At 40.2% G+C, this 12,839-nt stretch overlaps 1 protein-coding gene across 2 annotated transcripts in view; it reads left to right on the forward strand.

The window, feature by feature from the left end:
- The first annotated feature begins 615 nt into the window (after positions 1 to 615).
- Positions 616 to 12,839, forward strand: part of agfg2 (ArfGAP with FG repeats 2) — a 38,840-nt gene continuing 26,616 nt past the window's right edge. For both annotated transcript variants that reach the window (XM_061709550.1, XM_061709551.1), the window contains exons 1-5: positions 616 to 920; positions 3,651 to 3,744; positions 7,796 to 7,911; positions 10,964 to 11,096; positions 11,440 to 11,560. In XM_061709550.1, coding sequence (XP_061565534.1) covers positions 754 to 920; positions 3,651 to 3,744; positions 7,796 to 7,911; positions 10,964 to 11,096; positions 11,440 to 11,560 — 631 coding nt within the window. In that variant the 5' untranslated portion in view covers positions 616 to 753. The remainder of the gene's footprint in view (positions 921 to 3,650; positions 3,745 to 7,795; positions 7,912 to 10,963; positions 11,097 to 11,439; positions 11,561 to 12,839) is intronic.

Genomic DNA, 12,839 nt, shown 5'->3' on the forward strand with positions numbered 1-12,839 from the left:
TCTATTCTATTGTATTCTATTCTACACTATTCTGTTCTATTCTACACTATTCTGTTCTATTCTACACTATTCTATTCTATTCAACTCTATTCTATTCTACTCAATTCTGTTCTATTCTATTCTGTACTCTATTCTGTTCTATTCTACACTATTCTATTCTATTCTGTTCCAGTCTATTCTGTTCTATTCTATTCTATTTTATTCTATTCTACACTATTCTGTTCTATTCTGTTCCAGTCTATTCTGTTCTATTCTATTTTATTATGTTCTATTCTATTCTATTTTATTCTATAATATTCTATTCTATTTTATTCTATTCTATTCTATTTTATTCTATAATATTCTATTCTATAATATTCTGTTCTGTTCTGTTCTATTTTATTCTATTCTATTATATTCTACTCAATTCTATTCTATTCTATTCTATTCTATTCTATTCTATTCTATTCTATTCTATTCTCCCCTTCTAAAGAAACTTAAAAACAAATCTCTCTAAAGACCCAGCTTTCTCTGAGCTCTTTTATTGTTTTACTGTGGGCGGTGTTTCCTGCTCCACCACCAGCAGCTTCTCTCCTCCTCTCCTCAGCGCTGCAGCCGCATAACCGCGTCTGAGCGATGTGGGCGTGAAGAGCTCTGCTCGGCGTAGTAACGAGGGAGAGCTGGGGGGAGCACAGACAGCGGAGCCGCCGCCGGCCGGGGAGCTTCGCTCTGAAGAACAATAACAAGAAAAAGACCCCCCCTCCCCTAGAAAAAATGTCGAACCGAAAGCACCGGGACAACCAGGAGATCTGCTCCCGCAAGGTCCGGGAGCTGGCCCAGTCCGGAGTAAACAGACACTGCTTCGAGTGCAGCCAGCCCGGCGTCACCTACACGGACATCACGGTGGGCAGCTTCGTCTGCACGTCGTGCTCCGGAATGCTGTGAGTAAACCCCGCTGGCAGCCGCCCCTCGGGGGGGTTATTACGGGATGTTCATCCTCCAGCAGACACACAGTATCTACAACAAGCAGGCCGGAGCTTTGACCATGCAAATGTACAGTTTACTATGTTCCCCCCCTCATCCATCCATCCATCCATCTCTCCCCCCCAGCGTTTGCAGGGGTGTTGCTGCAGCTGCCCGGTAGGGATGTGAGCGCGCACATGAATTTACGCAGTGTCTGCTGTCTCTGTCTCTCCTGTCTGTCTCTCATGCGTGTCCTGCAACAGCCTCACACACACGACAGACCGCTAGTTGGTCATTTTCCAGCTCTGAGTTACGTTTCATTTCGTCATGGTGCAGGTTTGACACACACACTCTCTCTCTTTCCCTCTCTATTTCTCTCTTTCTCTAGCCCGGTTTATGGTTCCGCGTTGAATCGACGCATTAGTCTTCACCATGGGAAGACTATTCTTCCTGGGGTCCACACATAGACATACAAAAGAGCAATAATACAACTCAAAAAGGGTGAAAAACATTCACTTGAATTCCTGAAATAATACATTGAAACAAAAATAAAAGATTAAGTAACCAAAACCATCCACATCTTAAGTAACAATATTTGCTACTATCACCAGATCTGTATCACTTTTGAGCAAAATAGTTTGCAACGACTTTATAATATTTATAGTAGTATAAATATACTATCATAATATACTCAAACATTATAATATACTTATACCGTATTTTCCGTACTATAAGGCGCACCTAAAAGCCTTTAATTTTCTCAAAAAACAGCAGTGCGCCTTATAATGCAGTGCGCCTTATATATGATCATTATGGTAATTTCTGTTACTGTAGTCAGGGGGATTGTGGGTAATGTAGTTGGAGTCGCCGAAGTAATGGTGCTAAAAACGTCAAGAATCGTCACAGACGTTCAAGACAACAGCAGCGTAACTCAACCCCGGCCACTATAATAGGGTATTTTACCAAATATTTAGTGCGCCTTATAATGCGGTGCGCCTTATATATGGAAAATGTTTTGAAATATTTCATTCATTGAAGGTGCACCTTATAATGCAGAAAATACGGTACTACTATACTATATATATACTCATAGCCTACAGAGATTTAGAATATATTTACTATTAAATTTATAATATACTTACAATTTGCACAATAATCACAGTATACCTAGGACCGATCGTAATTTCCTTCTGAACCACAGCTGCTTCAGTCTCCTTTTAAAACTTGACACCTTGTTTATTGTAACTAGACATGGGGGGAGATGGTTCCAGTGTGTGACTGCTCTATACATTACTGTTTTTTTCAATGCATTGGTTCTGGGCATAGGCAGAGAAAAATGGGGCTGGGGATCGATTCAAATGTCAAGAATCGATTCGATTCCGATTCTTAAGATTCAGAATCAATTATCAAGATTTGATGCGATCCGATTCCGATATTGATTTGGGTTAGTGTTATTAAAACTGTTTTTTGAGCTGTTGCATGAATTATATGACTGTAGTTATGCAACATATTAATACTAGTATTATATTGAGATTCAACAGCAAGTATTGCAGCTAATGATGCTGTAAGGACCAATCAGCTCCCAGAATGCTGATAGAACCGCTTTCAGAAACATCATGTGGGTCAGAATTACCAAACAGATCCAGGGAGGAAACAGAGACGGATGAAATCAGTTTTATTTTTTCCCACATTCCATTTTTTATTTGTTCCATTTTCGGTCTATTTTGGTTTTTAATTTTTGAGCATTTGGTTTTTAGCATTTTTTGCAAATGTAACCCCAAGACAGTATATAAAGTAATGAAATATAGACAATTTATGCAATAATAACCTAACACTTTAATGTTTTCATACCTTTAAACATATTTAAAGGCAAAAACATGACACCAGTTATTCTCGTGTCCAACAAAACATTCCTTTTTCTGGGATAAACAAAAAAATAACCAAAACTTGTAATGTAATGATAAAAAAAAAAATACATAAATAAATAAAAAAAAAAAAATCGATCTTTAGACATGAATCGATTTTTAGGAATTAATATGAGAATCGATTTAGAATTGGGAAATCGTTTTTTCAACACAGGCCTAGAGAAAAGTGATTAGCTAGGGCCATTCTTGTATCATAGCTGTGTCTATTATTTGTTGGTAGAAGTTGCATAAACAAGAAGCCAGGTTTGCGTAATATACAGATATTTTTCAAAAACATAATAAGACTGCATGCTAGTGGATCCTCCACCATCATCCAAGACAGCCGTAGGCTCTGCGTCGATTTAACGCAGAACCATGAATCAGCCTTCTCTCTCTTCTTCTCTCTCTATCCGTGTCTCCACAGGCGCTTGTTCCACCATGTGTGTGTATGTGGTGTGTCACGGTTTGTTGTGCATGGGCACACGGGCTCGGTGCTGTAGTGTAGTGGAGTTACTGCGCAATCCTGCACAGCAGTGTCCCACTTTAGTGTCCCCCAGCATGGAGAAAGAAAGTAGGAGGCTCTGGTTTCTGAAAACACATGTTCCTCTCACACTGGGTGTGTATGTGTGTGTGTAGGGGGGGGGGGGGGGGGGGGCACCTATTCCAACAGCAGATCCGTCCTTTAATTCACAGTCACGTGTCAGATGTCTCCTCTCCCCCACCTGCTCTTGTTCCCCCCGTACTCTCGTGGGCTCACTATTTTGCCGGCTTATGTGACTCCTGAATCTTTCCTCTGTGTCCCAGGAGAGGCCTCAACCCTCCCCACAGAGTCAAGTCTATCTCCATGACTACTTTCTCCCAACAGGAAGTGGAGTTCCTTCAAAACCATGGCAACGAGGTGAGTTATGATCCATCGGGGGCCACAGGTGGGCTTTGCATTAAGAGTCGGCCGGGGCACCTGTTTTCCACTTCTGGAATAAGAGGCTGTTGATGTTTTTCTTTCTGCGTCCCAGTCCTGTTTTAAAAACTGTGAATACGAGACGTACCTCGAGTCAAACCAAGCGAGAGGAGCGGTGCTTTCCAACCCGCTTACTGTCATGTTTCTATGACACACTGATTTCCAAACCTTGATAAAGATATTTCATAAAGCATATATAAACGAATCTCTATAATCCATGATTATAAATATTTTATATATATTTTTTGTATTTTTTATATATTTTTTATATATATATTTTTTATATATATATTTTTATATATTTTATATATTTTTTATTTCTGACTTTTCAGTCTTTTGACCCCTCCCCTGCATGTGTGTGCTAAGTGTACTGCTGCCAACAAAAATAAGTTTCCCCACTGAGGGAGAAAATGAAGGATATCTTATCTTATCTTATCTGCACATTTTGGGGAAAAAAATCCCACAATAATGGCCCAAAACGTCTGACACATGAGAAAAAATGTTTTTGTAGTTATTCATTTTGATTTATTTAGATTTTTTGATTTATTTATTTTATTTTTGTACATGTAAAAAAAAAAAGAAACAACACTTCATGAGAAGTTTAAGAAAATAACAACAAAACAAAACAAGGAATTTCATCCTTTAAAACTTGCTAACTTGATTTACATGTGCCAAAAAAGGAGTAGGAAGAAGTATAAACTTATTTAGTCCTACCCCCATTCACTAATCATTTAACCTGTATTTATAAATATTCACACACTGTACTCACACTGCTAAGTAACAGATTTATTAATAATAATAACAATAATAATAATAATAATTATTATTATTATTATATGAATTGTTATTATTATTATTATTATTTTTATAATAATAATAATAATAATTATTATTATATGAATTATTATTATTATTATTATAATTATAATAATAATAATAATAATAATTATTATTATTATTATTTTTATAATAATACTAATTATATTAATACTAATAATAATAATAATAATAATTATTATTATTATTATTATTATTATTATTATTATTATTATTATTATTATTATTATTATTATTATTATTATTATTATATACTGTAATTATACTCACACACATACTTACTGTATACACATGCATACATACCATAGTTGAATATTTCTATATATTTGTACACATATACCCATATAGATATTTATATAAATATACTTATTTACACTATGTATATATATATATATATATATATATACATATACATACACATATATAATTTTCTGCCCATTTCTGTACATAAATATACACAGATCTACCCATTCACCCAATAGTGTTATATTCAGGCCCCTAAAGGCAGCTAAACCCCTTCCTCTTCGTGAAAATCATGTTTTTATATTTGTTTTTAAACTCATTTAAATTCATTGAAGTATTTTCTCGCATTCAGCTCTAAGTTGTATTTTTATCACATTTTCAAAAACTGTCAAATATTGATGTCAGCAATCCAAGCCCCGTCCAATCTGTTGGGCTACGGTTGCGTTGCTATGACAACCCCCAGTCTTCAGCTGTCAGGTTTCCCAATCCCACTTTCTTTCGGCTCGCCCAGTTTTACTTTTTAATAGGCCAGTTTTGATTAGTTGGGTATTTTTCCACCATTTTTTTTTTTTTACTAAATGTGGAGGAATATAATGAAAACAGTACGGTAGAAATGAAGAGGCGGCGCCCCCAACACATCCACTTTGGGAAGCATGAGCGTGGGCTGCACTTACTCCACAGCCAACGCCACACAGATAATATGAAATGTTTCAGGCTGTCAGGATGAGGCCTCGCTGGTTCTTTATGAGCTCCTTTATGGACCTGGTGTGTGTGTGTGTGTGTGTGTGTGTGTGTGTGTGTGTGTGTGTGTGTGTGTGTGTGTGTGTGTGTGTGTGTGTGTGTGTGTGTGTGTGTGTGTGTGTGTGTGTGTGTGTGTGTGTGTGTGTGTGTGTGTGCGCAGCAGAGGGGTGTGTGTGTGTGTGGAGCAGAGGGGTGTGTGTGTGCAGCAGAGGGGTGTGTGTGTGTGTGTGCAGCAGAGGGGTGTGTGTGTGCAGCAGAGGGGTGTGTGTGTGCAGCAGAGGGGTGTGTGTGTGCAGCAGAGGGGTGTGTGTGTGCAGCAGAGGGGTGTGTGTGTGCAGCAGAGGGGTGTGTGTGTGCAGCAGAGGGGTGTGTGTGTGCAGCAGAGGGGTATGTGGTCCAGATTTCTCTCCTCTTCTTCCTGTAAAAGACTCATCCCGCCCGTAATGACTCACAGGCAGCCTTGTTTTGCTGTTTCTTCGCCACACTCTGACTGTTACACCAGTAATGGTTAGGAATGGGTGATATTTTACCGTTCATGATAAACCGTCAAAAAAATTCCCCACGGTAAGAATTTGTCATCTCGCGGTAAAAACGATAAATTCCCGTTGATGACGTTTTTGTGTAAAGTCGGATTTATGGTTCTGTGTTAAATCCACGCACAACGTACGTGAAGGAAGGAAGGAAGGAAGGAAGGAAGGAAGGAAGGAAGGAAGGAAGGAAGGAAGGAAGGAAGGAAGGAAGGAAGGAAGGAAGGAAGGAAGGAAGGAAGGAAGGAAGGAAGGAAGGAAGGAAGGAAGGAAGGAAGGAAGGAAGGAAGGAAAGAAAGAAAGAAATGAGCCAGGAAGGAAGGAAGGAAGGAAGGAAGGAAGTGAGCCAGGAAGGAAGGAAGGAAAGAAAGAAATGAGCCAGGAAGGAAGGAAGGAAGGAAGGAAGGAAGAAAGGAAAGAAAGAAAGAAAGAAATGAGCCAGGAAGGAAGGAAGGAAAGAAAGAAATGAGCCAGGAAGGAAGGAAGGAAGGAAGGAAGGAAGGAAGGAAGGAAGGAAGGAAGGAAGGAAGGAAGGAAGGAAGGAAGGAAGGAAGGAAGGAAGGAAGGAAGGAAGGAAGGAAGGAAGGAAGGAAATGAGCCAGGAAGGAAGGAAGGAAAGAAAGAAATGAGCCAGGAAGGAAGGAAGGAAGGAAGGAAGGAAGGAAGGAAGGAAGGAAGGAAGGAAGGAAATGAGCCAGGAAGGAAGGAAGGAAAGAAAGAAATGAGCCAGGAAGGAAGGAAGGAAGGAAGGAAGGAAGGAAGGAAGGAAGGAAGGAAGGAAGGAAGGAAGGAAGGAAGGAAGGAAGGAAGGAAGGAAGGAAGGAAGGAAATGAGCCAGGAAGGAAGGAAGGAAGGAAGGAAGGAAGGAAGGAAGGAAGGAAGGAAGGAAAGAAAGAAATGAGCCAGGAAGGAAGGAAGGAAGGAAGGAAGGAAGGAAGGAAGGAAGGAAGGAAGGAAGGAAGGAAGGAAGGAAGGAAGGAAGGAAGGAAGGAAACAAACAAACAAACAAACAAACAAACAAACAAACAAACAAACAAACAAACAAACAAACAAACAAACAAACAAACATTCCGGTTGATGAGTTTTTTGTGTAACAAACATGGCGGATGTGATAGATTTATAGTTACAAAGGTGGAGTTGAATTGGTATTTTTTTTATCTTCATTTTTATCGTTATCAGGATAAATGCCAGAAATGATCATGATAAATGATTTAGTCCATACCGCCCATCCCTGGTAATGATCCGCCAGTGTTTGCAAGTGATTCTACGAGCCTAAATGTCAGACTAAAATAGGAGATTGTGGTGTGATTTAATACCCCGGCCATTAGTCAGCGACTCCTTCTGTTCAGCCCCGGCTGTTCCTCCGTGTTTACCAGCCCCGCGTATGTTTGTGTGTTTACCAGCCCCGCGTATGTTTGTGTGTTTACCAGCCCCGCGTATGTTTGTGTGTTTACCAGCCCCGCGTATGTTTGTGTGTTTACCAGCCCCGCGTATGTTTGTGTGTTTACCAGCCCCGCGTATGTTTGTGTGTTTACCAGCCCCGCGTATGTTTGTGTGTTTACCAGCCCCGCGTATGTTTGTGTGTTTACCAGCCCCGCGTATGTTTGTGTGTTTACCAGCCCCGCGTATGTTTGTGTGTGCAGGTCGGCAGACGGACCTGGCTGTGTGTGTTTGACCCCAAGGCCGACAGCTTCCCCGATCTGAAGGACTCTCAGAAGTTCAAAGAGTTTCTTCAGGACAAATTTGAGAAGAAGAAATGGTGAGAATGGAGTCAGACGCTGATGTAACCAGACGGAGGAGTGACTCAGAGTGAAACGAGACCACAATCAATGAATGTTTTCATGCCTTTTCTGAATAATCTGCTCTGTTTGGTGCAGAAAACTGGAAAAATGCCTTTCCAGTTGAGAAAAACAGCAACAAATCCTAACTTTATTGCAATATTGTGAGACAAGCAGAAAATTGTCAGCTATGATAAAAAAACAGTGACAGTTTTTTTTTTTTTATTATGGAGCACGTTCATGATGTAGAAATGCATGTGAACCTTTTTATAATTGATCCAAAACACCACCAGGTTTTAAATAATTTCCTAAAATTAGATAACGAGTGAGAAGAGAACACAATTTTCAATTATTGTCTAAATGAATTGTACTCAAGTAAAAGTACTGTTACTTCAGAATAATGTGACTCAAGTAGAAGTAAAAAAAGTAGTCATCCAAATAATTACTTCAGTAAAAGTAAAAAAGTACTTGGTGAAAAAACTACTCAAGTACTGAGTAACTGTTGAGTAATGTCTGATTTATTTTTTTAACAAAACCATTCAAACAGACAAAAGTACAAAATAATCATCTTTTAGGCAAATTAAATCAATAAAATAATAACATTAATTAAAATTAATTGAAGCTTAAATTAAAATGAAATTGAAGTACTTTAATAAATAATAAAATAAATAAAATAATAACAGAATTAAAAAATAAATTAAGCAAAAGTAGCACAAAATGTCAAGCCTTTGTACTTTTCTTTTTTAACCAGCAGAACTAGAACAAACATGAACTCATAGAAACTCTGTGTGTGTTTGAGTCTGTGTAAATGTGACAAAACATGCAAAAACAAACATTTTTCCCAAAGAATCACCCAGTGATGTCATGAGATTCACACGTACGTGGATAAAAGGGATAAAAGAAAAGTAACAGCTCAACGTAGCCTAATGTAGCGGAGTAAGAGGAACAGTTTCTTCTTCACAAATCTACTCAAGTAAAAGTAAAAAGTATAGTGATTCAAAACTACTCCTAAAAGTACAACATTTCCCAAAACTTACTCAAGTAAATGTAACGGAGTAAATGTAACTCGTTACTACCCACCTCTGGTTGTTTAACCTTCATTTTGTTGAGATCCAGTTCACAGACGGACGGGCTGACATTTACCTTCAGAAATGATCAGTTCTGCATTCAGAATTAGCTGCTAATGACAGACAGGAAGGAGTAAAAGCAGAACAGATGCAAAACCCACGAACATCAGTAGATCATAGGGTATTTTGCTTTAGCGATCATTTTTGAACCATTTACATAGAATTAGAAAAAAAAAATCCCAATTTTCTGCGGTATGCCTCTATAAATCTGTTATAAAAGCTTCATATTTGCTATTTGTTTGCATTAACACGCCAGTGCAGTTAACTCGTGACACATCCATCCATTAACAGCATGCGTTAGCTCCGTTTTGGTTGCAACTTTAATTAGGCAGATGACATTTTACATTTAACTTGAAGTATGGCTCCACTGTGCACCAGGGCTCCACGCTGCCTGCAGAAAGCTGCTTTTGCTTGTAAAATTAAAAAAAGGACACATATTAAATAAATTAACTGGAACAAATGTTAATTGCTAGCTGTCTGATGAATTAGAAAAAAAAGAAAGTAAAAGATAGATGCACACAATAGCTGTTCAACAAGCCAAGACGTTTACTGGGGAAGAATTAGCTGATGGATTGAACAAGCCCTTTATTTTCTTTGTAGTTTAGTTTTGAATCCCTAAAATATTGTCAGTTTTGATATCTGGTAGTTGGATAATAACTGTCAGATCGTAAGCTGGGTTTATGGCTGCTGTTGTTGGCCTCACAAACGGAGGCGTGCTCTGAAATTGGCAGCGTACCTAGCATGCAGGAAGCCTCGGCTGTGCTTTGGAGGATCGTTGCATCAGTGGTGCGTTTCAAAAGAGGAAGTAGTGGGAGGAAGGGTGTTTGAGGAGGTCTGTGTCTGCAGGCATCTATACCACCTGTGAAACTCTAGATGTTATCATCATGCACATTTTCCAGAGCGTATTTAAAAATAAAACAGATAATTTGAAGCTGTGTGTAGTTGTGGTTGACTGTCAGTGCAACTCCTCCAAAAGGCCCTGACACACCAAGCCGACTGTCGGCCGTCGGGCCGTCGATGAGCGTCGGTGCGTCTGTCGGCATAGTTTCCCCGGTGTGTCCCGCACGTCGCCACAGGTCGGCCTCCCGTCGGGAGCTTTTCAGCCGATTCGACATGTCGAATCGGCGTCGGCGGTCGGTCAAACAGCTCACTCTATGATTGGCTGTTCCCAGAATTTCCCAGAATGCTTTTCGTCGTCATTTGCGGACTGAATTAAAAAAAAAAAAAATGGCGGACATTTCTTATTTTTTAGTGAATAAAATCAATAATTTGAGTTAGTTTCTGCATAAAAATGCGTTTTGATTACATTTCTTGTGAGAAATATATATTTTACTTTCATAATATTCACTCAGTGAATGTATATAATCACTCGCTTTCCCGTTGTTGCGAAGTCTTTTTCAAACCTCGCCAGAATAAAGGTTGATTTATGGCTCTGCGTTACACCAACGCAGAGCCTACGGCGTAGGTTACGCGGCGACGCGCGCCGTACGTCGTACCCTACGCCGTAGGCTCTGCATCGATTTAACGCGGACCCATAAATCAGCTCCCGAGCCTCCAGGTGGTTTTTGTATTGCACTTGTGTTTTTTTAATAAAGCTTTGGAAAAAAAAAAGCGCTGTCCTCCTCATTGAGCCCCTGAATACAGACTACCGCTACCTGCTGGTATGGAGGGGAATTACCTCTCACGCATGCGCAGAACGTACGTGCTAGTTCGCCGTCCGGTGTCGTCTTCGCGGTGTGTCTAGTGCTTGTTTTTGAGCCGGACCCAGCCCGACACTGGCGGCGCGAGGCCACACAGCAGTCGGCCGACAGCAGGTGACGTCGGGTTGGTGTGTCTTGGGCTTAATACTGCTCTCTTTCTGCCGTGGAGATGTCGGTTCGACTCAACTGTGTCCCATCTTTTGCAGGCACTTTTCCAAAAGCAAAAACCGAAGGGATGTGGAGGGTCCGTGGAGTCCCGGGGTCCAGGGCGTGCCGCCCTCCCACGGGCCCTTATCCAACCAGAACCTGCCCCCTAATGCCAGAACTGCGAGGCCTTTGGTGAGAGGATGAATATGGACTGTTTCTGCATGATTGAAGATTGAAATTAGGTGTAGGGGCCGGGGGGGGGGGGTGAAAAATGAAATGGGAAAGTTGTAGAAAAAGAAGAAGTGAATGTAAGGAGGTCATTCAAGGACAGCCAAAAGAAAGAAGAACAAAAGGTAAAGGCGAGAGTGAGCCGACTTCCTGGCTGCAGCACAGAAACTGATTTGAGGTTGGACAGTTAAGGAGGCCGTGCTGCCTCATATCAAAGCCTCCGCCTATGAATTATTGAGAGATGATGAAACAGACTCCCTTTCTTTCCCTTTATGTTTCTCACCTACCTCCATCTCCCGTCCTGTAGTCTCAGGCTCAGCTGCCGTCATGGGATCGAGCTCCTGCCATCTCTCCTGCCGACATGAGGACGGATGCTTTCACCGCACGGCCGTCTCGATCCCAGAGCTTCAGAGACGCCCCCCTGAAAGGTCAGCCATGGATCCTGATAGCAGAGGTGTCAAGTAACCAAGTACAAATACCTCGTTACCTTACTTAAGTAGAAATTTTGGTTATCTATACTTCACTGGAGTCATTATTTTTCAGACGACTTTTTACTTTTACTCCTTACATTTTCACTCAAATATCTGTACTTTTTACTCCTTACATTTAGTGCAGGAGATAACCAAAACAATCGTTCAGTTTGTGATACAAGCATGAAATTTGGAACACAGATAGCCAAAGGCATTCCAAAAATAATTGGAAGTGGAGCCATCGTGAATTTTCAACATGGTGCCCATGGCAGCCATTTTTCAAAATGGACGCCGTGTTTTCTAATGAGTGATTAGTTGAAATGAGTTGCCAGTTTGCCCTGGCTCTTTTTTTTCTCCTTTTTTCCTCTTTTTTTCATCTTTTTTCCCTCTTTTTTTCCTCTTTTTCCTTGGCTCCACGTCCATATCTTTTGGGGATAGATAAAAAAAAGAGGAAAAAAAGAGGAAAAAAGAGCAAAAAAATAGGGAAAAAAATAGGAAAAAAGAGAAATAAAGAGGAGAAAAAGATGAAAAAAGAGAAGATGAAAAAAAGATGAAAAAATAGGAAACCAGAAATGTCCAGAAATTTCCTGCTTCTAAATTCAGATAAAACAGAGGTTATCATTCTTGGTCCAGAGCATCTTAGGAAGGGATTAGATGGTGTTGCGATGGCTTCCAGTGCAACTGTGAGAAATCTTGGTGTTATTTTCGATCAGGATTTGTCGTTTAAACCATATGTCAATCAGGTTTGTAAAATAGCCTTTTTCCATCTCCGTAATATTGCAAAGATTAGGAAAATCCTCTCACAGAGTGATGCAGAAAAACTAGTTCATGCGTTTGTATCTTCTAGACTAGATTACTGTAATGTGTTGTTAGCAGGATGTCCAAGTAATTTGCTGAATAGGCTCCAGCTGATCCAAAATGCAGCAGCACGAGTACTGACAGGAATTAGCAGGAGAGACCACGTCTCACCAGTGTTAGCGTCGCTCCATTGGTTACCCGTAAAATTCAGAATCCAATTTAAAATTTTATTACTTGCGTATAAAGCCCAAAACGGCTTAGCTCCGCATTATTTGCAAGACCTGATAGTGCCTTATGTTCCTGTCAGAGCTCTCCGTTCTCAGAGTGCAGGTTTACTTGTAGTTCCTAGAGTATCTAAATGTAGATTTGGAGGGCGGGCGTTCTGCTATCAGGCGCCACTACTATGGAACCAACTTCCAATCTGGGTTAAGGGGGCTGA

This window comes from Cololabis saira, chromosome 20 (assembly GCF_033807715.1).
Source record: "Cololabis saira isolate AMF1-May2022 chromosome 20, fColSai1.1, whole genome shotgun sequence".
Classification (NCBI taxonomy): Eukaryota; Metazoa; Chordata; class Actinopteri; order Beloniformes; family Belonidae; genus Cololabis; species Cololabis saira.